The following is a 25,784-nucleotide window of genomic DNA, read 5'->3' on the forward strand; positions in this document are numbered from 1 at the left end:
ACCCAAAGCACAGTGAGGTTAATGGAAAGACTCCCTTTAATAGGGTTTGGAGAAACCCTTATACAGTGTGTGCAAGATTAAAAAAAAAAATAAAGGGTTTGTTTTGCTTTTTGTCATCTGAAGGTTAAAAATAGAAACAAAAACAGCTTGTGCAACTCAAAGTGTGTTAAGCAGAGAATGCTCATCAGAGAAATGTAAAGTCTCCTCACCAGTCTTTCCTGCTTGTGTATGCTGGGCATGTGCAAGTGACAAGAGATAACAGAGGACATTTCACTAAGCACAGGATTGAAGTCAGTGTCAGGTTTGCAGGGAATGATGAATTAGCAGATGCTCATTAAGGGCCAGGCTGTAGGTATGAGAAGGAGATCACTAACAATCTCCCCCCTTTGCAGTCCGAGTGCAGGGGCTAGGCACAGCAGGACTTCTTGCAAACAAGAAGTGCCATTACTGTAAAAGACTAGAGATGCTGACGGTGCTAGCTTGCGCAAAAGGCGGCAGGCGAAGGTAGGGCTAGCAGAGCTGTCTGAGCACAGTGGGGGGTAAATGCTGCACCACGTTTCACCATGCCATAGCAGCGGCACTGCCTGAGGGTTCAGGGAGGCAAGCACTCCTAAATTAGAAAACAGGCAAGAATGTGCATTGGTTTTATATTTCAATGTGAATTGGGCCATTTTCTAAAGATTTCATGAAAAATAAGATCTCATTCCCCAAATCATTAGCTATGAGCCCTTTACCTGAAAACGCCTCATTGGATATTAAGGGTTACACACTTTGCCCTTAGGCACAACCTTGTGCAAGGGGCAGGTGTGTAACTTCACCATTCAAGGCAGAGCCCTGGGAGGCACCGACTTACAGAGGCACAGTTTCTCCTATGCTCTACTCCTGCTCTGGGAAGAGTCATTTACAACATCCCTGGAAAGATAGACAGACAGGCAGAGCTCCTTGGACCACCACGCCACATTGTGGGAGCATCAGGAGCACATCCCTTCTGCTCTACACAGGACCCAGAACTAAGATCCAAAGAGACCTAACCTGACCATGCAGGAAGGCTGAGGTTGGCAGACTTACTTCTCTCCATCGCCTCCAGAACCATGTTAGTGCTACTCACAATATAGTCTATGAGGAATAACTATGTTGTTTAGCTGCTAGTGCTAACCCTCTATTGGAGGAACTGCTGTGGAAATCCTCCTGTTTTTCAAGCCAGTTGAGGTTGGAAGCAGAAGAGCTACAATACTTTTAGACTCCAGGGAATGAGGTCATTTTGTCTTGTTACCTCTTAAATCAATTGCTGAAAGTATGAAACATCTGCTTCAGAGGCTGTGTATTATACTTTCTTGGTCACTGGAAAAAATGCAGAGAGCACCAGTGTAACAACTGAGAATAAGCATGAAAGGGAAAATGGAAACCCAGGATGCTGGAGAGTAAATCTAGAAAACCTATATACCCAAATCAATGTATTGGAGTACTAATGGCAGATGTTTTAGGGTAAAATGAAGAGCTGACACTTAAGTTTTGTGGCTTTCTCCTCCCCCCCATGTAATTTAGGAAAAACCTTTTAGAGGTTATGTCTACATTGCAGCTGGGAGCATGTAGCTGTCTGTCCAAGCTTCCACCTGTGCTGCAGTGACCACACTGCTATTTTTAGCACACTACTCCAGTAGACTTAGCACGTCTGTCTGCCGGCCCGTACTGGGAAGCACGCTCCCAGCTGCTCTGTAGACAAACGGGCACCATTTTAAACACATTTCAAATGGAATACTCCTTTTGTTCCACAGGACTTCTGGGGCGCTACGGGGAAAGGGAGAAAGCGGATGGTTTCATAGAACACAATTTACTATTATGCTTCACAATGGACCTCATTTCTGCACAATTATATTCTATGCATATAGCGTTCTTGATTATCATGTAGATGAAGTCCACATTTATTCCTTTACTTACCTCAATACCGACATTGTGACGGCTTCAGCCCTATTTTTTTTTTTAAGTCTTCAACCGCCAAATAAAATGTACAAACATGAGGTGCAGTTGTGCAACAAAGAGAGCATGATGCCTGCAGTTATGGCTATGTCTACACTTTGAGCGGGAGGTGTAATTTCCTGCTCGGTGTTAGCTCTGTTCAAATCAGTGCGCCAAAAACTGAAGAGTAGCTGCAGAGGCACAAGTGGCACCACAGGCTAGCTGCCCCAGGTACAATCCCATCTGAAACCCTAACCATGTACTCAGGGCAGCTAGCCCCTCCTGCTGCTCGTACTGCATGAACTACACTTCTATTTGTAGTGCGCTAACTCGATCAGAGCTAGCATGGGTATGTCTCCTTGCAGTGGTATTTAGACCTTCCAGCTTGAAATGCAGACATAGCCTATTTGCTGAGTCCCAGAGTGTTCTCGTTGTCTCTCTCTCTCTCTCACACACACACACACACACACACACACACACGATATGCAAGGACATCCCTTTGCAATTCTTTTTCTTTGTTTTGTCTTTAATGAGAAATGGCATTTTAAATCCATTCGCTTAGCTCCAAAAAGTGGGGAGGGAGAGCTGCGCAACGGCTCAACCAGCTCGAGCGGTTTTAATGGGATTTAAGTAACACCGCTGACAACAGCTTGTTCAAGGAGGTGAGTCCGACTGTGTTCTAATGGCCTCAGGCTTAGTTCTGCTGGAAAGTGACTGAGAAAGCCATAGAAATGAAATTGCTCTTATATATATATATCCTAGAAGAAGGCTATCAAACCAGCTTTATATAAGTTGGCCAACGGAGGGAGGGAGGTAAGTATTTTACAGTTAGTATTAGTCAAAATAATGGCTGTCAACATGGTCTTCGGGGGACAGTTATCTTGTCTAACAGTAACTTTAAAATTCTTGATTCAGGAGGTAGCTTGAAGCTAGCCGGTGGCCAGGCAGGAGTTCAGACTATCTTTATATAAGGTCTTTAAGGAAGGAGGAGAGATGGGCCAGGCACAGAGAAGAAGGAGAGTTAGACTCTTTGAAAGATGCTCTCTCAACAACGCTCACATGAATGTCAAGCAAACCTGCGTGCCAGTTCTTAGCAAAGTCTTCTTAGACCAAAGCAGGAGTGACCTACCTCCAGGTGACCACTACCTGGAGTGACAGCGTCTAGGGCTGGGTCAATAAGAGATTTTCCAGTTTGTTGGCAATTTCAAAAATAGGAAGGAAGGAAATGGTTTGTTTTCACAAAACCTAAATGTTTGTTTTTGACCATTTTTAACTGTTTTTGAAGTTCTACAAATAAAATTAAAGGAAATTTTGAAACAAAAAGTCATGCCAAACCGTTTGTTTCTAATGCTGAAATGAAACGTTTTCATTTTGGGGGATTTTTTTTTTCCTTAAGCAATTCAGCAACATTGACACAAATTAATGAAATGTTTCAGTGTGGCCAAAGCTGCTTCACCTCCTCCCCCCTCCAAAAATACAGACAAAAAGTTCTGCCCAGCTCTAGTAGTGTGGTCAATTGACAGCGCACTGGACTGAGAGTCAGAAGACCAGAGTTCTATTCTTAGCTCTGACACTGGCCATGTCTATTCATAATATTTGTATTGTCGTAGTGCATATAGACCCAACTAAGATCAGGGCTCCATTGTTTTAGCTGCTTCACAGACAAACACATAGTAAGAGACAATCCCAGTCCCAAGGAGCTTAATAATCTAAATACACTCAAGAATCAAACAATTCCCAACTGAACTGGCAGGACAGAACCAATATAAGTGCAAATAGTTCATTAACTTCATGGCAGCGGTGAAACTGGTGCACTGTATTTAGAGAGCTTTTAGGAGGGTAAACACACGCAAGCTTCAGCTCTCTCATTGGACAAAAAAATTGAGTTCTTTACTTTAATTTACAAATTGGCGCTTACAAGGTTTTTCAAGCAAATGCAAAATGGTTTAAATAGTTATCCTGTTTAGTACATATTGGGAAGAGATACTGAAGCATATGGTGGAGTAAGGAAATACAGCTCACAATATATCATCAAAATGTATAGTTCAGCGTACAGAGCAGAAATAGATGCCATGAAAGATTACTTCACTGGATATTACTGATACTGTCCAAAACATACTATGTGTGTTTAGAGAAAGCAGCAATTCCATCCATCCAATCACTATTTTGGCAGAAATATTTTTCTATCTGTATCCTTAGAGTCATAGTTTGATGGACTAACAAAATACTCAGTTCACTGGGACTTGAAGGTAAATACAGGTCATCTCACACAGAAACATCTCAACAACAGTTTATCTCTCCTAAAAAAATAATGAAATATTCCGATGTTGACTGTACTGGACGGGTTGCAATAATCTATCCAGCCTCATTGGGCTAGAAAAATAACGTATTTGTTAGATTAGGGGATGAAGAGTAATTTTGGAACAGTTTTCTCTCTCCTAAGCCCCCCCAAAATAATTCAAATATTTTAACTTTTGGCTCTGGAGCAGGGACCCTTACAACTAATCAGTTAGCTTTCGCATCTCAGATCTCATCAACCTGAACATTACCTCAGACAAATCTCAGTGATTGTGCCCTGCAGGCCTACAACTCCTTTCTAAAGAGATTACGTGGACTAAAAGAAACCACTTTGTTTTGCCCTCTGGCTTTTTATGTGAAACAAGTGTCATGGTGAAAGGCTGACAAAATCCTCTATTGGGTTTCCTAGCTGTGAGGAGCTAAAGCATGATGCTAATGTTAGAACGAAAAAGCATGATCAAAACATATTCACATACTCCAACGTGGCGGCACGCCATTCATCAGAACATGAAAAAAATAAAGAGAATTGTGTCCCTCGGCACTATTAAAGAAGTGAGAACACAGAAGGAAAAAGCCTTTTCCAGCTGTCTCATTTATATTTACAACCTATAGGACAGCAGAATTTACATGAGCTCTATTTTGAGAGCTTAAGTGCGATCTCAGTAGTGCACAGGCCTTGCGCTGGTCACCCCATAGGGAATTTTTAATTCGCCTTCCCTCCCCACACCAGTGTATTCAGTAGACAGAAGTAAATTCCTTTCCCAAAGAATCAGCAGCAGCACAGGACCAGTTAGGGGAGGTACAGCTTTAAACCAAGCGTTCACCATCTGTTTCTCCTCTAATTATGAATGCAACAGATATTCACAATTACACCAGCAAAAAAGAGTTATCAGTGATTAAAATGCATGTATTCTTTCTACAATGCCTCTGCAATGTTTTTTCCTCAAATTAAGATCAATACTATCCACCGCGCAACCTGCAAATCACACAGCGGGAAGACCTGACTGGGGTAGCTGTTCTCACCTCCTCACCTGGCAGGGAGTCAGTGGTATGCTCAGAGTCCTGAACAGGCTGCATGAGCATGGAGAGATGGTCTTCCCATTGTGCTGCAGTAGGAGTGCTGAGGGGAGGAGCTTCAAGAACCCAGACGGATGTGAAAGCTGTCCATCAAGGCCTACGTAGTTCTGACTTTATTTGCACTCCTGCTGCCTAGGTCAGGGAGTTGCAGAGCTTGGTTAACCATACAGCTCAACCAATCTGGTGGCTAGCCAGCAGTGAGTCAGCATGGGTTCATACGGAACCCATTGCATATTGCTTAGGATAGGAAAAAAAAAGGCAGACAGCTCTCTCCAGTGGAACAGGCATTTTCCAAGCAGAACAAGGTTTTCCCCCATCCACTTTACCCACGTGCTACCTTGGTGAGTCCTTCCACCGCTCATTATGCCATTGCTTATTCTGCATAATCCCCTCCATAGCCTTAGACCCAACCACCTCTTGCGGTTAGAAAGGAATTCCTCCTACTGGGTTCTCCCACCTATATTTGGCTCTACGAGGGTACATTTTTATCTCAAACAAGTTTTTGCTTTCGTTGGGGCTACTGAGTTATTGAATACTTATTTGCTCATGACAAAGCTGGTAGGTTTTGGTATTTCTTTGCTTGCCAGTATTTGTAGTCCTCGCAGATAAAGAATGAGCAAGATGCAAATTCAGCCAACGATCCCAATTTCACCATTCACATTCCTGGGGAAACCAAAGCATACATGCATCGATAGTCTAAAGCCTCACCCTTTACAGAAGGCTGTGGGACACACTTGCATAAAGAACCAAATTAACCAGGTGGGACCTTTGCTAGGGCATGGACAGCCAGCTGTACCAATGATCAATGCAGCTGGTCCTGCAGTGGTTCAGACCAGTTTTGGCAAGGATTTCCTGCCTGGGCCTAGGTTTCAATTCAGTTTGTTCTATTACTAATAAAAGCAGTGATCAATATGAGCTCACCACATCCACCTTTTTTGCACTTTCCCCTCTGTAATACTGAGACAATTACTCATCCTTGATTATATAGGGGCATATCCACCATTGATCCACACACTGAATTTCTCCATTGAAATCAATGGGGGAGTTCTCGGTTTATAAAAATACAAATAAACCCCCACAGTCAGGACTCTTTGCCCTGCCAGGACTGCAGCCGTTCCTGCACCTTGTGCCTGCAAGGACTGGATGTCACTGGCCCTGCAGCAGGAAATGGCCCAGGGTGACGAGGGTTTTTTGTTGTTGTTGTAATAATAAAAAAATATATTTTTGTGGGAGAGATGAGCTCAGGATTGGAAGCCTCACTGTATTTTAGAATGGCACTAAAATGTCTCACCTTCCTTTTATATGACTGCATCTTACAGTTCAAAAATAGACTGTGTAAAGAAACGTTAATAGGCACATTTTCTGTATCTTAAGTCTCCTTTTCCTCCTACAAAGCTTTACACACAGTATAACTATGTTTAACAGAAGCTAGGGGATGCTTGCTCACCATATTTAACCACCAGTGCTTTTAACAATTTTATAAGCCACTTAATTTCAGGGTCACAGAGTTCTTAAAACATTATACGTGAAACGTTGCTAAACCAAACATAATTTTAAGATTAGTTTACCAAGGCAGAGTGTACCATAGCAGCCAGAAAAAAAGAACCAAAAATTATTCTGTGCTACATAATAATCATGATTTCAGTCTAGCCCAGCTACTATAATACTAAAGGAATAAATAATTCTGTTATGTAGATGAGATACAAAGTAGGTCAGATATGACATTTGCCCTCATGAACGAGGAGATTGATAAGATTTGTAGCCAGGAGTGAGTTATCAGATGTCGCCTCATGAGTAAAGAAATATGTCCTATTGAATCTCCTCATGTGGTGGCACCTATGCACAATTGATTGTGCAATGGTTTGCCTGTTCTCTCATTTTTTCTAATTTACAATTACATTCTCAAGTTTAAAATCCCGCTTTTAAAATATTTCCTTTCAGCAGCAGCTTCTGTTTTGCAGGCTGTTAGCCACATTATAGCCAAATGTAATGTGGGATTTCTGGTTGTGTTTAATGAATGTGATTGGTCATGGAAACACTATCATTGAAGAGACATTGTAGTGGTGATCAGCTACGGATTTTGATTAGAGTGGTGAGTTACTAAAAGGACAGCCTTCTCCTCTATCAGTCTCAGGCAAGTTAAGATGACCACTAGATTTTAACTTATCAGTACATCGCTTCACCAGATGTAATTAAATATAAAGTTAAAATAAATCAATACACATGGAATCTGTAGTGGATGGTATCTCAGCTGTAGCAATACTTTCCCCTGGGAAATACCTACTCCCATATCAATATGCCATCATGAGGATCATGCGTATATGTGGTGTAAAGACATATCCACACCATGTCAAACTAAATCATTGCTAGGTTTAATCTAGAGACTGTGGACAAAATTCATCCGACACCAGGGATGATTTTCAACAAGTAAATTCTTTTGTCAGATTCTCATGCATCCATGGAAAGCATTTGGACCTAATCCTTTAAACTTATTTTTTCTTGATTCTAGCACAGAATGTAGTTTAGTGGATAGATCTGGGACTCAGGAGCCCTGAGTGCTACTCCCGGCTCTGCCACTGGTTTGATGGTTGACTTTGGGTAAAACATTCTAGTGACCTGTGCCTCAGTTTCCCCATCTGTAAAATGGGAGCACTGGTACTAACCTCCTTTGTAAGGTCTCTGAGGTCTACTGAGGAAAAGCAATATATAAAAGCTAGGTGTTATTATATGATGCATACGATGAACCTAATCCAAGGATTCAGCACTGGACAGCTCCTTAGGTGGAAAAGGCAGAATCCTGTCCCTAACCTCCTTCAAGGCTGCAGAAGGGCTAATACAGATCAGAATGGCCATAGCCATGCAGCACAGGGTGCAGCTGGCAAGCAGAGAAGCAGAGGATCCCCTCTGTGAGCCAAGGAGTTTGATTCCTTGACTCTTACTCCATGACAGCCTATGGGGGAGGTGACGTTGCGGGTAGACACCTGGTGTGTACGGCAGGTATGGCAAAGATATTGCTAGTGGGGCTGCAACCTGTATGGACCTGTTGGCCACACCTCCTCTTGGGTGGGGGATGGAGAGTAGCAGGTTGTGGTCACATCTATAGCTGTGCAGGTGCCCTATGGCCTGCCTTAGGATGGCTGCTGAATCGTTCCAATAGGCTCATTTTATGTTTTAGACCATCACCACCACCTAGATTTTATACGGCACTTTTCATCAGGAAACCTGAAAATGCTTTACAAAGGAGGTCAGTATCATCGTTTCCATTTTACAGATGGAAAAACTGTACAAACACATAGTAATACAGTCCCTGCTCCAAAGAGCTTACAGAGTTAAATATTCAAAAGTGCTGAAGTCATTTTCTGCAGGGACTTGGGCACTAGGAACTTAAATCTGCTTCAAAGTCAATAGGACTTACCCATTTTGAAACATTTTACCTATACAGTAAATAGACATGACAGAATGAGGTTGGGAGAAAGGAATTATTCTTCTCATTTCACAGATGGGGAACTGAGGCACAGAGATGCTAAGTAATTTGCCCCAGGCCACCCAGTAGGTCTCTGGTAGAACCAGAAGCCAAACATAGGAAGTCCAGCCCAGTGTCTTAAACACAAGACCAAAAGACAACTTCTTCCTATCACTTGTAAATTTAATAATCACTGATGGGTATTTCTCCCGATCCATCACTCATCAATAAACATGACTAATGTGTCTATTGTCATGTACTGTCTTGTCTTAATTGGTCAAATAAGACTCTGTTTGTGCTTACCAAATAGATTTTACTGTAATATATTTATGCACACTATTTTAATGATCCATGAAAACAATTCTGTAAAGTTAATCATTTTGTGCTCTTTATTTAGTAGAATTAAACTAAAAGGCTTTCACATAGGATCACTGCTGATCTTTTTCCCCAGCTGAGGGAAGCTAATTGGTAATAAGATCATAGATCAGTATGCTATCAACTAGTTTCCCACTCTCTGCTGAACTGGTCACTAGTTTAAGAATTAGGAGAGTCAGACTCTATTACCAGCTCTGCCGATTTTGGGCAAGTGACTTAGGGTAAAATTTTCAAAAGTGCCAAAAGCTCATTAAAAATAAATTCCCACTGACTTTTAATGGGACTTAATTTCCTAAGCACTTAACTCTCTATGCCTCTGTTTCCCATCAGTAAAATGGAGATAATTCACCGGGATTTTCAAGGGAGTCCAGGGGAGTTATGTGCTCAAATCCCATTGACTTTGAAAACCCCAATCATAATGCTTAATCATCTCAAAAGGCCTATGGAGGAAAGCGGTGTACAAACGCTAAATGTGATTAGTAATCCTCCAAAATTTCATTCAGTTTACAGAAGTGGAAAAACTCTCCCCCATGGGGCTCACTTTTTCTTAGTTAGCAAACAAACATCAAAACATCCTCAAACATTTTAACAGTACCCATTCCACAAACACACTGTACTAGATCTATCTGATTTTTAAGTTGTTTCGTGATAAGGTGACTCTCAAAACTCAAAAACTTGAAGCCTTATTTTACTCAGCATAAACAGTGAATCTTAACGCCCCTGATCACAGTCAATCCCACGAGCTGATTTTCATGCACTCGGACAATGTTGCAGAGTTGAAGTTTCAGATATTTCAAGGACCAAAACCTCTCTTAATTGACATAAAAATAAGACACACATCCATTAAATGCAAGCTGTCTTTAAAATCAAAACTGAATATTGGGCCTAACTTATTTGTCAGTGCCCTTTGCAAATCACATCATACTTGTTGGAAGCATTTATTCAGACCTGGTCCTTTTTTGCAGCCATTGGATGAAATTCCAATCACTGCTTAAAGCCCAAGTAAATGGCTTTGCATGAAGTAACAATGCAGGTGTGGAGGGAGATGCCCAAGTCTCTTCTCAAAAAGAAACGTAGGCACTTTTTTTGAAAAATGTAACCCTGTAAGTTCTTTGGGGAAGCAACTACATTATTATGTGTTTGTACAGTGCCTTGCACAAGTCCTCAATCTAAGTTGGAGTCTCTGGGTGCTACCATAGTAGAAATACAGCAGACTCCAAATTACCTGAATAGCATGGGGGAGACTGATTTCATTTGCAGCAGTGGGATGGTGTACTCCATAGTCAGGGGTTGCAGTCCTGACAGGAGTCTCTACTCTGCCTACAGCAGGGCTGCAGAGGGCTCCCTGCTCTGCTGCATGGCCAGCAACACTCCATCCTGCAGGTGCAAGGTGCAGGGCAAAGACCCCCCCAGTCAGGACCCTTTGTCCTGCCAGGACTGCAGCCGTCTCTGCACCTTGCACCTGCAAGGACTGGATGTCACTGGCCCTGCAGCAGAGCAGGAAGCCCTCTGCAGCTCCGCTGTCATGGCCCTGCTCATTCACTCCTGTGACAGTGAGGCTGCAGCAGGCTCCCTGCACTGGCCCAGGAGCCATTCCTCAGCAGCAAGGTGACAACTGCAGGAGCTTCTCTTCACAATCCTGGGCGGGGCGGGGGGGTGTCTCTGCTCTATTATCCAAAACTCCCCATTATCCAAACCCTTCCCTTGTCCCCCAACATGGGGGATAAGGAAGGGATTCAGATAATTCAAGAGATCTGGATAACAGGGTTTCAGATAAAATGGGCGTGTGCTGCTATAATCAACAACAGGAAATCTGGGGACCTGGGGAAATACAAAATTCTTCTCAAGATTTTTCCTCAAGTTTAGATAAAACTCTCTGAAAACAATGTTCTGAAAGTCCCGATTATTATCCAAATGTTCTTACCTTTACAAAGTAACCTCTTTTCGCCATGTTCGGATTACTCCTCACACCCAGACCAAGAGTTTGCATAGCACATTCAATAAGCTTGGGAAAACTTCACTGAAATCAAAGAGACTAAAGCCTTAATATATTGGATCTTGGCACATAAAAGAACAGTATATGAATAACAGCATTCTTTCATAAGTCAGAGTGTTCAAAATACACTACAGTGGAGGGAGGGATAGCTCAGTGATTTGAGCATTGGCCTGCTAAACCCAGGGTTGGGAGATCAATCCTTGAGGGGGCCATTTGGGGCAAAAATCTGTCTGGGGATTGGTCCTGATTTGAGCAGGGGGTTGGACTAGATGACCTCCCTGAGGTCCCTTCCAACCCTGATATTCTATGATTTTAAGTGGCCATACATTTGCTACAGTTCAGTTACAGAAACATTGCTGTGGGGTTTAAGTGTACTGTGAAATTTTCAGAACTATACAGGGACCATTGATCTGAATAGGTTATAATTAGGCTTGGAAGGATTAGATTTTTATTGGTAAAGGTCAATAAAGGCTGATTTCACCATGCACACACAAACTGACAAAAATATTATCATTGATAATAATCAAATTTGCTGCTTGAGAACTTATTAGAGTTTGATTTAAGGCAATTTACTTTAATATTTTGACATACAATGTTGACAAAGTTTTAACATTTTTGAATCTCAGTGTCTCTCCGTAAATAATTATTTGACCCCCCCACACACACACGCTGATTCTCCCATAATTTTGCACAACTGTGAAAAATTTAAATCAATTTTGAAAAAAAATGCTTCACACATTCGTCTACTGAGAAAATTTAAAATAGATAAAAATAAAAAAATGCTTAAAATAAACCAATATTATCCATCACAATTATAATAAAAAATAAAAATTAAATTCTGCCAAGCCTCTCTATAATGGATTGGGGAGAATACATATTGAAATAATGTGGATATATTGTTAGATGGATGGATTGCTAGATGGATGATTACACGGTGTGGTACAGTCGAAAGGTTTTAATGCCATGAGTTTGGGATGACTGCAATCTTCAGAAGATGTGACAAGCCAGTCATTCTAAGTGAGAGGATGAAGATATAAAGACAGGAAGAAATTGCGGCCAATGGATTTTAGGAACTTTCTGAAGGTGATCTAAAATAGCTCTTCTGTGCATAATAATGTAGAGATGTTACGGTGCTATCGTTCATGTTGGAAACAAATATGTTACAGCAATTGAAAGGGACGTTCAAAATCTCCATGGGATAAAACACTCGCTTCTAGTCCTGATGTTTCACAAGATACTGGATGCTAAATGTCGTTGGTCCATGAGTATTTCCTGTCCTGCATCTCAGACAAGTGTAAATGGAGAGAAAAATCCACATTTGGGGAAAGCAGGAATCACATTCCCACTGTTTATCATATGAACATTGCCATCAGATATGTAGCATGTAAATAATGCAGCAGGTTTTGTTTTAAAGGAGATAATTGTTTCTATTTAAACTGTTTAAACAGAATTAAGAACCAACTCCTGTCCTATGCTGCATAGTTATGCTAATGAGTAAAGACGACCTCCATGGTCTCTACACAACTGACAGGACAGGTTCCTAACTGAATAACCATGGAACTGCTAGGCACAGGGACATGCCAGGGCACTGTGGACAGTGGTGCATGGTTTGCAGGGTAGGGGCATCGGCAGCTCTCCCAACTGGCTAGCACATATGCAGTGTTCTGCAGTTATAAGATAGGCAGGGGTTATAGATGCTGGTCTATAACAAATTGGCAGCTGTGTGCACCCGACCCATCTGCATGTCCCATTACTCATTCCCAGAGACTCCTGCCCTGACTGGCAGACAGCAGCACCACAGCTTCCCTTCTCATTGCTAACCAGAATTTGACCCTAAGGCAGGAGAAGTTTGAAGGGTCTCTCTCGGAAACCAGATTTAACTCTGGCCCTAAAGCACTGGCCTTATTTAAATAAATTTTCGATCAGTCCTGGAGAGGGAACTTTGTGAAGTGGATTTATAAAACAAAGTTCATTAAGAAGTGAGCTAAGATCACAGAATTAATTTAAATCCACTTGCACCTATTTCAGGAGAATGATTTTCTGTTCCCCTGGATTACATACCAAGCTGTACAGGTGACAGGCAATGACTGATCTACTGAGACACAAAAGTTTCCCTGCCAAAGCCTCTGTTTAGTAACTTGGCAATTATTTTAGCCATAAACTGCATTTTGAAACATAATCTTCCCTTGAAACCTCACAGAATAGGTGTTCGGTTCAAACGAGCACTTCCATTTTTAGATGCCAGGCTGCCACAACAAACCCACTGATGAGATAACCGAGGAAGTGCTATCTATATGCCCAGATAAAACCACTTTGTTAAGATGGAGTTAAGTCTCAGATACATCAGTAATTTAGGGGGGAAAATACACTGCAAGGAAGTTGAAGTTATATATAAAAAACGAGCACTATAAACGGAGAAACTTTTAAGGGTGCCACGTGACTGGAAGAGACTTCAAGGGCTAGGTCTTGTGTAAATCAGCGTAGCTCTATGGAAGTCAATAGAGGTGTGCCAGATTATCCAGAAATTATGCGTTTTACAAAGTAGGAGTAAAGATGGGAAGACTGAGGATGGTCTCACTAGAGAGGGCAAAAAAATTAAGGTCACTTTTGGTGCCATAAGTGCGAGTTTCCACACTTTCAAATCTTTCATGTTTAACCTTAACTCTTCTTCTCCAGTGAGACCATCCTCAATCTTCCCAACTTTATCCCTAGTTTGTACAATGCATAATTTCTAGATAAACCGGCTCCCCATTGACTTCTTTGGAGCTATTCTGATTTACAGTGGGTGAACATCTAGCCCTTTAGGTCACTTCCAGTCATGTGGCACTCTTTAAAAGTCCATCACAGTCTGGTGAACTATTCAGATTTTCTTAATACATCAGTGACTAGCTTTCACCTTTCCTTGGTTCAGATTTGACCCTATTCACTAAAAATGAAATCCTGGCCTCAAAGTCAAAATGAGTTTTTTGCTCTTGACTTCAATGAGGCCAAGATTTCACCCTAGATCTTTCGGAGTTTCAAGGAAAAGCAATTTTTAAGATGAGATGTGTTAAAGGATTCTTGAACAGAATTTTCAAACCATGAACACCACAATCCTCCTCCCCAGAGTCCTGCATCTTACAACTGATTTCTCCAAATCACCTCAAATTCAGAACAAACACTGAAGAATCTGAAAAATCTGCATCTGAAGAAGTGGGTTTTTTACCCACGAAAGCTTATGCCCACATAAATCTGTTAGTCTTTAAGGTGCCATCAGACTCCTTGTTGTTTTTGAACAAACACTTGTTATTTGTTCACAAGCAAAATGAGAAATGGAAATGACCTTTTAAAGAGGATTTTAGAGAAGATGGGTGGATCACAGCCAGGCAAGTCTCAGCCTTAATACGCTATTATTTGATAATGCTGTACAACTCTGGTGGCCTGTTTAGCATTACAAACATAGGTCACTCAGAAGGAAGACAAACGCTGGTATATTTAACACCTTCAACTGTTTGTCCATTCAATTACCACAATTTCCTCCACTAATAATCAAAAGCAAGAAAACAACATGGAGGCATCTGTGTTGATATATTTAAGCAAACCTGAACGAATAAGGCTGATCCTCCTTTACCTTAAATCAGGTGTAACCCCACTGAGGTCATAACTAATATGAGAAAGACTCAAGTCACACATTATGAGCAGAGAATCACAAGCCTTTCTATACAGCCACATCATTACATAACACAATGTGGCCTAATATGCCTACTTTAAAATCTACTGTGCCTTATACCTGCTCTAATGAGTAGCAAAATTTGTCCCTATAGCTCTAGCTCTCAGCTATACTGGTTCTATTGCTCCTAGGATTTCACTAATATTGCTGACAATGGAATTGGTCCACATTTCTTTTTATTTGAGGAGAGCTGGGTTTTGAGAATATAAAAATAATGCATACCCTAAGTACAGAGGTTTGGGTTTGATTTGCCTGCCCTTCTCCATTCATGAAGGATCTCTCACTGTTTGCCATGTGCAAGTACCTGAGCGTCCAGATTATTTCTTCATTTCTCAACCTATCATTCATCTAAAACCAGAAGATTTCTCTTTTGTCCCTCCAAACAGCATGTCCCCTACGCCACTATATTTCCTATAGCTCCACTGCAATGCTCAAACTGTACAATCAACATCCAGAAACACATTATAGCTTCCTCACCTTTAAAGAATCTGATGCAGATAGTTTTAAATCTGTAATAAAACCACACTTATGGGGAAGAAAGTCCTATAAAATTTAATGTGGACAAAACCAATAGAGTCCTTTAGTGGTTACTCTAAAACCTTGTAGAATTTAATAGACGTTTTAAAAACTATAGAATTCTATACCAGAGATATAATTGTGATTAAATTCTACAGGCCATTTCCATAAAGGGGGAAGCCATCAAGCTCAAATCACGGTTTTATTTCCGTATAATATGAAATTAAAGCTAACGCTTTCCTTTTCTAGTGACCTATTTACCACTAGACTCTCAGGTCATTCATAAACAAGCTACGTGAGTCAGTTAATTATACACATTGGACTCTACCTTCTGAATTAATTATTCCAGAGTTAAATGCCAGTATTTTTCTCCTGGTCCACAACAAAAGGAAAATGCCCTGATGGAAAAGGGCATTAAAAGTAGTGATGTTTAGAAAGCATATTTTCCTCTTTAAAAACAGATTATGAATTAATTTAGTCGGATCATGGCCCTAGTCTTTTGCTGCTGTTATTTAAGCTTTGGCACACAACTCCGGTCACTGCACCTCAGTTCTGCTTTGCAACAACCCATGTATTCTAGTATTGCTCCTCTGTTGAACAGACACTGCCATGCAGGCCAGACTGTGCTGACGTGTCTGGTAAATGTACGAAGCCCAATTCAGCCATGGTGTAAGCAGGTGCAGGTCTGCTGGAGTCTATACACACGAACATAGGCTAGAATAAGAACTCACCCTCAATTAATTCCCAAGGCAAACTTGGAATTCAAGTCTTGACATAAAAGGTTAGGGTCTTTCTGTGTCCCATCACAAAACCTAGCCAGTTGCTGATTTGAGACCTCTCTGCTATATAGCACAATTATGGGCCAGGCTGTATCCCCTATATCTGTGCACGTGGACTTCTCCACTTCCACAAAGCTATGTGAGGGGTCTCAGCAACCTCCTTAACAGTATCCCCACCACCCCTATGAATCCCGTATAGGCTTGTCGGGGGTCTAAGCTGGAAGGAGGAGTGGAAAGTGAGAGAGTCAAGGGGAGAAGGTGGTGGGTGGATGGAGGGGAAGCAATATGCACTCCATCCCTGTAGAAATTAGATCAGAAAGGGTAAGATAGCCTGGGACTGTATTATTTTTTCTATGGAGCCCTGCGTGCATTTGCAGTCAAGGGGAATCCCTGGCAATGTGGCTCTAACTGAGCCGCGCTACCAGGCAGCATCCCTTACCCCCCGCCATCAGGGACCAGAGGCAGTGTGAAGGCACAGGCCTCCGGGTGGACGGAAGATCTCTGGGGATTATTATTGCTATTTACTTGTATTACTGAGATCAAAGCCCTGTTGTGCTGAGTGCTGCACAAACAAAAAGTGAGAGAGCAGTCCAAATGATTCAGAGTTTAAATCTAAACAGAGAAAACAGACAAGGGGGGTAGGAGGATCAGAGGGGCAAAGTGGCTTTGCTAAGGTCACACAGCAGGCCAGAGCTGGGAACAAAGCTCAGATCTTCTGATTCTCAGTCCAGTGCTCAGTTCACTAGATCACACTCCTCTGCCAGGTATGAGGGTGGACCCCTAGGCAAACCCACAGGTCAAACAGGATGATGTACAGGAACCTCCATGAATGAATTCTTGCAGAGAGTCCCTCCCTCACATCCTACCACTGTGATTTTTTCCAGGGATGGAATAATGGGGGCCAATAGTATCACAAGCACCTCAGGAAAGCAATATATTTAAATTAACCGTAACTATTCACAGTGCTCATGTGTGCTAAGTTTGAGGAACTGGTCATTATAAACATGCAGAGGACACCACTTCATGCCCTGTTTATTATGCATATACACCGTATTACACTGGAGTATATCATCCTCAAGCAACTCTACACTTAAAGAGATATTAGCATTATCACTCACCGTAAAATGCCAAAAGACTGAAAATGTAGAGAATGCTTCGATAGTGCTCAGAAGTTGGTCTGACATTCTGCCATGCACAAGCATGAGTTAAAGGAGGAGTTAAAGCCAAGATTTTTAGCTGTCTTTCTGAAATTCCTTATTATTGGATCCTTTATATTTAATTAACTTTTTCAAATTTTTGCAGTTTAACATACAACTAGTTGAACCTGTTACATTTTAATATATAGAAGTATTAATATAATGTAGCAGACATGACCTCTAGCTGGAAGTAATAGAATTAGTTCAGCCATATAATTTTGATTAACAACAGACCTAACATTAAGAGAAGACTCACGCTATGCCTTATGTGCCAGACCTCCAAACACCTTGAGCTGTGGCAGACAGGCTTATTATTCACAATAATACACATAGTGATTCATAATAATGAATATGGTTATTCACATCACAGGCTCATAAGAACTCACTTCACTGCGTTTTGGCCTCAGTCATCTACTCAGGCACAAAGATCCATCTACACCTCTACCCCGATAGAACGCTGTCCTCGGGAGCCAAAAAATCTTACCGCGTTATAGGTGAAACCGCGTTCTATCAAACTTGCTTTGATCCGCCGGAGTGCATAGCCCCGCCCCCCTGGAGCACTGCTTTACCGCGTTATATCCGAATTCGTGTTATATCGGGTCGCGTTATATCAGGGTAGAGGTGTATATAGATTTGATTACAGAATTGAGGCTTTACACTGTATTTTGAGAAAAATCAAAGGGCCTAATTCAACCCTCAGATGCCCATTGCCAGCTTGCTTTCAAACCAGGGAGTGGGAACCATCAGCACATACCTGAAGGAAAAAATATTTCTCTGACACAAAAATGTGGACCTTTTTTGTGTGTTTGTTTTTTCTCAATTTCAGCTGAGTCTAACTTTTTTCAGCAGCAACGGCAGGCACAACTGATGTTATTTAGGCATCTATTTACACTGTAGACCCTACAATATTGCAATGATATAACAGGTGTTTAGGCATCAAAATAACTTGAATTGCAACTGCAAGTAATGCGTTTAAAAATTTCACCTTCTAAGTGCAAATTAAAAATCAGCAAAATCACTCCTAAACTACTAAGGGCCAAATTTACACCTAATGTAACCTCAATGACTGGAGTTACACCAGTGCAGGAACTGGGCCCCTATGTTAAGAAGCTGGTTGACAACATGCACATCAGACTGACCTCTACCCAGTCACAGCAAATCTGTCATGTCGGTAATGGTGTTGATTCACTGTGAGCCTGTGAATCATCAAAACCTACTCCATCCATACTGCAACTGTCTTAAGCCATCACAGTGCCCATCTCTGGAAGCACCAAAGCAATTAGCTGTTGTACAGTTTATAAATGGAGAACCCTACAAGGACTATGAAAAAAGTGAGGAAAAATATACACTGTGAAGTTAGTACAAAAGAAATTATTCACTGTTTAGAAAAGCAATCCAGAAAGTCAACCCAATTATCTCAGTGTCCAGGTATTGTAGGAGGTAATTTAAATAAAATGTTTAAAATTACCTTCAACTATATTTCATATTTTTCAACAAAGGACGTGAAAATATTTATTTTACAGAGTTCATTTTAACTGAATGCTTTAAAGTCTTTTAATGATGTTGAAAGGTCATCAGTTCATGCTGTTAAAATTTAGTCAGCCCTTAAAAAAATACCCCACACACCAACCTGATCATGCATATATAATGCAGACTTCTCTGAGGTGCACTTCAGTGCTCTGTTCTCATAAAAGAGTAATGACTACTGGGCCATCATATGCAACCATCCTGCTGTCATTGCCCAAAAGAAAAATGGATTGTACTAAAAAGACAATCAATAGCTATCTTCCCAGAGCAGACCATATTGGACCATTGCTTGATACAGCAAAAGCACCAATTCATTTTGCAAAATATTGCCAGAAATTAAAGAAGCCCGATTTAAAATTTTAGGTTTAATTATACTTCAATTTCAAAAACTACTTTAACGCAAAATTATGACAGATTTATACATGCAGAAAAGTACAACGAAGTGTTCAAAGTTCCCATTTCCACAGCAACCATATCTCAGCTTTCGTGTGCATATGTAGCATTCTCAGTTACTGTATATATTTGCCCTAATTGTGCAAACATTTATGCATATGAGTAATCTTACTCCCTGAAGTTAATTGGATGACTCAAAGTAGTAAGAACTATTGCTCCAATCTGGCTCCCATAGAGATCAATGGCACAGGGTGAGGCTTTCTGCCCAATAGAACTGGCAGGATCAGGCCTTACAGTATTAACTTTAATTCCGTCATGTAAAATTCTGGGCCCCTGTGCAAAGCCTAAGTAAAATACTTTATCCAGAGATGCTGTATGTCAGTGGTCACCAACCAGTAGATCACAATTGACTGGTCAATCATGGAGCCTCTGACAGTTGATTGCAGTCTCTGGCTGCTAAAAGTCCAGCGGCACAGCAGGGCTAAGGCAGGCTCCCTGCCAGCCCTGGCCCCGTGCCGCTCTCAGAAGCTGCCGGCACATCCTTGCATGTGTGGGGGGTATGGAATCTTCGCGCACTGCTCCTGCCTGTAGGCACCATCCCCACAGCTCCCATTGGCCGGGAACAGGAAACTGTGGCCAATGGGAGAGACAGGGGCAGTGCCTGCAGGGAGGGGCAGCAACAGAGACCCCCTGCCCCTCCTAGAGGCTGCAGGGACATGCCAGAAGCTTCTGGGAACCGCACAGGGCCAGGGTAGCCACGGAGCCTGTCTTAGCCCTGCAGCACCGCCACCCAGAAGCCACCCGAGTTATGCACCCCCGAGCGGGAACCCACACACCTCCTGCACTCCAACCCCCTCCCCAGCCCTGAGCCCCCTCCCAGAGCCAGCACCCCATACCCTCTCCTGCACCCCAATCCCCTGCCTCATCCCAGAGCCCCCTTCTGCACCCAAACTCCCTCCCAGAGCTTGCACCTCTCATCCTCACCCCAACCCCCTGCCCCAGCCCAGTGAAAGTGAGTGAGGGTGGGGGACAGTGAGCAACGGAGGATGGAGTGAGTGGGGCGGGGCCTCAGGGAAAGGAAGAGGCCTTGGGGAAAAGGCAGGGTAGATCCTGGGTTGCACTTAAATTCAAAGTGATCTCGTGCTTAAAAAGGTTGGAGACCACTGTTGTACGTGGTAGATGGGAATAAAAGACCTTTCCCCTGGTGGTCCACACAGCACCTGCATAGTCCCTGTGCAGTTGGTTGCTACTACACACTTAGAGGATGTCTACATTGGGACACTCAGGAGAGTTAAGGCAAATCAACTAAAATCATGAAGTCAATGCACGTAATTTAAAGCACATTAAACCCCCATGTGGATGCTCTAATTCAGGGGTAAAGTGGTCGTAGTTCATTGTAACTTATGGTCTCACTATGAGCTTTCTACACAAAAGGTTCATCAATTGATCTATAGGGAACTCTGCCTTGAAACTGTAGGTAGTGTGGAACCACACAAGTTTTGCTACATTTAAGCAGGTTCTCTCATGGAGAATTTGGCCCTGAATAAATATATAAAGTATGTGTGGCATTCAGTTGTTGCAGAAGCCATAACTTTAAATTTCCTGTGTGTGTAAGATCTCACTCAACATTCATGAGTATATTTTTAGTAAAATAAAGCTATCAGGAGCACAAGTCCACACTACCATGAGAACGCACGAAGGCTTTTATTATTTCAAACATCAGCAAAACATGTGTGCAATCCCACTAGAAGAGTATGAGTCTGTGTGTCCCACCCACTGATAAGTCACATAAGCAGCATCAGGTTGATCATAGAATCCTAGAAACGTAGGACTGGAAGGAACCTTGATAGGTCATCTAGTCCAGTACCCTGCACTGAGGCTGGACTAAGTATTATGTAGACCATCCCTGACAAGTGTTTGTCTAACATGTTTTTAAAAACCTCCAATGACACAGATTCCACAACCTCCCTAGGTAATTTGTTCCAGTGCTTAACTACCCTTACCGTTAGGAATTTTTTCCTAATGTCTAATCTAAATCTCCCCTGCTGCAATTTAAGACCATTACTTCTTGTTCTGTCCTGGGTGGCTAAGGAGAACAATTTATCACCCTCCTCTTTATAAAACAACATTTTATGTACTTGAAGGCGGTTATGTACCCTTGAGTTTTCTCTACTCCAGACTAAGCAAACCCTTTCCCTCCCCCCTCCAATCTTTCCTCACTGGTCACGTTTTCTAGACAATTAATCATTTTTGTTGCTCTCCTCTGGACTTTCTCCAATTTGTCCACATCTTTCCTGAAGTGTGGTGCCCAGAACTGGACTCACTATTACAGTTGAGACCTTGTCAGTGCTGAGTAGAGTGGAAAAAATATTTCTTGTGTCTTGCTTACAATACTCTTGGTAGTACATTCCAGATGTTCGCTCTTTGGGTTTTTTTGTTGCAACAGTATTACACTGTTGACTCATATTTAGTTTGTGATGCACTATAACCCTAGATCCTTTTCTGCAGTAAGCCTTTCTAGGCAATCATTTCCCATTTTGTATTTATTCAATTGATTATTCTTTCGTAAGTAGTACTTCGCATTTGTCCGTACTGAATTTCATCCTATTTAATTGAGACCATTTCTCCAGTTTGTCAAGATCATTTTGAATTTTAATTCTTTCTTCAAAGCACATGCAACCCCTCCCAGCTTGGTATCATCTGCAAACTTTATTAGTGTACTCACTATGCCATTATTGGAACCATTTAGCATTGTGTGTGCCTTCGTCATTGTTGATTAGCCAGTTCAGATTTCACGTGTATAAACAAAACTATTTAAATAATTTAAGCAGGAAGATATTTGAGCAATCCCGTCAAACAGTCTCTTTGCTTATGTTTAGATCAGGGGTCGGCAACGTTTGGCACCCGGCTCGCCAGGGTAAGCACCCTGGCGGTCCGGCCCAGTTTATTTACCTGCTGACACGGCAGGTTTGGCCAATCGCGGCCCCCACTGGCCACGGTTCGCTGTCCCGGGCCAATGGGGGCAGCGGGAAGTCGCGGCCAGCACATCCCTCGCCCGCACTGCTTCTCGCCGCCCCCATTGGCCCAGGACGGCGAACCGCGGCGAGTGGGGGCCGCGATCGGCCAAACCTGCCGTGTCAGCAGGTAAATAAACTGGGCCGGCCCGCCAGGGTGCTTACCCTGGCGAGCCGCGTGCCAAACGTTGCCGACCCCTGGTTTAGATATAGAGGTGTGCAAAAGTTTTTCTCTAAAAATGTTTCTTTTTCCTCCTAGAAAATAGCTTTGGCAACGAACAGGAAAATTTTTGAAAGAAAATTCTCTTTCTTCAAAAATGTTGAGTGCTTCTTCAAAAATGTTGAGTGCTTTTTGTTAAAAAAAAAATCAAATTATATTTTGGTTTTTGACAACTGAAAATTTGAACTTTAAAGCTTTTGGTTGTCAAAACCAAAATTATTTTTGGTTTGTGACAAACCCCCTCCCCCCAAAAAAAAATTTCAAAGAAAAATGTTGAGGACTATGAAAAAAGGTTATCTTCACTGAAATTTTTCACAGGGGAGAAAAAAAGATCAGTTCCCAGACAACTCCATTTGGAAAACTACAACAAACAAAAAAACAATCCAGGTGATTAAACTTTCTTCAAACCTTTCATCTGGAAGAAGAATAATACGTTTCAGTTTAAGAGTAATTTTTGGAAGGGCTCAGAATAAAAGCAAAGGGACTCAACTGTTGGAAGATGTTGGGAGACCCTTATTAAAATTCTGCCCCCAAATTAAAGGAAAAGTTGGATTGATTGATTTGCCTTTAATAGTTTACACCCTCTCTCGGAATACTGCTAAATCATCATACGGGGCTTGATGCAAATTATTGGGTTAAACCTCATAGCCTCTGTTATGAAGAAAGCCAGACTAGATGATCCCTCCTAACCTGAATATCTGTGACTTCATAATATGTATATATTTGTAGGAACCGTTTGTTAAAATAGTAGCTACTGCATATGTACAGCTTTTCCTAAGTTTCATCAACAGAGAACAACTTCAGACTCAACAGAAGGACCTTATAACAAGAGGTCATGGACCTATTTCCTGAACATTTCTACCAACTTTAAGGCAATACTCTAGCATACTGAGCTCCTTATGATAGTAAGAGCCTAGGCAGTCATTGGTAACTCCAGGAAGGAAGTCTAAAGTTTAAATGTAAAAGATAGATAACAAGGTTTCTCATGAAGGAGGAGAAAAAAAAAAAAGCAACCTGTCTACCCAAAACAAAAGGATAGCAACCCACAACCACAATTAAGATTTAGTCTATAAAAACCAGACAATTAGATGCTATTTTAATTATTGCATCTTGCCCCACTCTTTGCAAGACCTAACACAATGTCAAGGATGCAAAGCATAAAATATAAAATTTTTAATATAATATATAGTGCCAGTCCTTCCTTACAATGTTCTTTCCATGTAACCGCCAGCTGGCTACACTCCCTTCTTTCATTGCCCATTTATAGAATCACACTGCAGACATATGCAATAAGGAATATTTAACAAGGTTGTGTTTGCTAATCGTCAGCATTAGTAGTCATGTGCCCCCTATTCAGTCTTGAATAGAGTCAAGCAGGTCTCTCAATATTCACCTCAAATGTTAGCATATAAGACCAAAAGGAGCACCGGGAAACACATTTCACCTCCTATTGCATTGCCTCACTGTACCTCTCTGCATGGAAACTATGGGAATTCAAGACTTGTTCCTTTGTGCAGCATAATACGCTGAAACAAACCGTGCAAAGTAGCCGTATTCCATTGCATAGAGACATGCTATAAGATCTTTAAGTTATTTCATGCTGCTTTTTGTTACAGGAAAATTTTCTCAGAAAATTGCTTCCTTAATCCATGAGCAGAACGGATCACACAATTGCCAGCTTTATTTTTCTACCACCTATGCATGAGAAAAGGTTTCAGGGTTTACTACCTTGTGACTGGAATCAATACATTTTTCAATACGTTTCACAGTCACTGATCTCTTAATCAGCAGGCAGAGAAACTTCTCCAAGTTACTCCCCGATAGAATATTCAAGATCACACTCTTATAGGTTGGCTGACACCTAGCTCAAAATGCTATTGATCATTTGGGTGCGATTACTCCATGGCTTCTGCTTTTAAAACATCTTTCTCTGGACAACACTAAAGCTCCACCAGCAGCAACCGGTGGCACCAACTACACCTCTCTCGCTATCCCCTCTCTCTCCCACCCGCTGCCACTAAAAGACAGGAGAAATGCACTGAAAAGCAGGCGCCTGGGTAAAGGAAGAAGTACTTACATCCCTGAATTTGTTCCAGTATTTATCTTTCTCATATTGCGAAACGGTGCTGAGCCACTTGTCGTTGTCCAAGAAATTGCCATTGTTGTGGTGACTGGGGAGGGTTTCTGGATGCCTGCCTTCCACTTGCAGAAAACACCAAGCAACAATTACCACTATCCTAGTCATCTGCAAAGAGAGGAGCAGCAAAGCGAGCAGAGCTGGGGGGTGAGCGGCAGCCAGGTTTGGGGGGCGAGGTGGGGGAGTTTGCCTCAGCCACAGCAGCGCTGCCCGGGGAAGCCTTGATGGGGAGGTGGCTCCAACCAGCCCCCCAACAGGGCAACACCCCTGGCCCCGGAACCAAGCTGCAAGCCGCCCAGCCTGGCAGGGGCTGACAGGCGTTGCCCTCGGGGAGGGGGAGAAGTTGCCTTTGCTTGCAGCCCTCCCCCAACTTCGGGGTGCAGAAGCCCCAGAGAACCCCCCAGCCCAGCCCGGCCGCCCGTCCGGGGACAGGAGCCAGCAGAGGGGGACGGAGCGCGAAGTTTGCAGGCACTTACCTTCGGGGCGGCCGGGGCGCTGGGCTCGGCGCGTGCAGCCGCTGCCGCTGCTGGTTCCCTGCCTGTGGGTCGGAGCCGCGGCGAGCCCCGAGACGGCTTCGCCCCGCCGCGTTGTGCGCCTGTCTGGAGGTGCGCGCTGCGCTGCCCGCGGGCGGCCGGCCAAGCGGCGAGATCTGGCGCCATCTGCCGGCCGAGCGCGGGCGGGGCCGCCGCTGCTGCTGCAGAGGCAGCGAGAGCAGGGGGGGGACACTGCCCTTTTCTTAGCCCCAGCATCACCTTAACTCTGTCGGGCTCCAGGGCGGGTACGGGGACAAGAGGGGGCCACCACTCCCACTTTGCCAGCAGCCAATCCCCGCAGCTGCCAGCCCCACACGTCTGGGGATCCCCTGCCTTAAAAGGGTGGGGGACAGCCCCACGTGTCGTGGTGACCAATATTTTAACAAGGGGCTCCCACAAAGTCCCCCCTCCCGCCCCCCCCCCCCTTGGCTTGCAGCACAGCCAGGGCAGGGGGCGAGCACCCAAGCCCTGGGAAGAGGTGGGTCCCTTTGCACTCGGGCAGGAGGCAAACATTTGGGCAAACAAGATTATAGCCACTTCCCTCCGTGGGCGTTTTCAGACCTTGCTCCTTGGGAAAATCCACAGAGCCTATTGA

At 42.8% G+C, this 25,784-nt stretch overlaps 1 protein-coding gene across 2 annotated transcripts in view; it reads right to left on the reverse strand.

Moving 5' to 3' along the window:
* Positions 1-25,211, reverse strand: part of SPOCK1 (SPARC (osteonectin), cwcv and kazal like domains proteoglycan 1) — a 495,316-nt gene extending 470,105 nt beyond the window's left edge. For both annotated transcript variants that reach the window (XM_054038315.1, XM_054038316.1), the window contains exons 1-2: positions 25,133-25,211; positions 24,597-24,764 (exon numbers count right to left, since the gene is read on the reverse strand). In XM_054038315.1, the coding sequence (XP_053894290.1) occupies positions 24,597-24,764 (168 nt within the window). In that variant the 5' untranslated portion in view covers positions 25,133-25,211. The remainder of the gene's footprint in view (positions 1-24,596; positions 24,765-25,132) is intronic.
* Between the last annotated feature and the right edge of the window lie 573 nt (positions 25,212-25,784).

Source organism: Malaclemys terrapin, chromosome 8 (genome assembly GCF_027887155.1).
Source record: "Malaclemys terrapin pileata isolate rMalTer1 chromosome 8, rMalTer1.hap1, whole genome shotgun sequence".
In the NCBI taxonomy this organism is placed as follows: domain Eukaryota; kingdom Metazoa; phylum Chordata; order Testudines; family Emydidae; genus Malaclemys; species Malaclemys terrapin.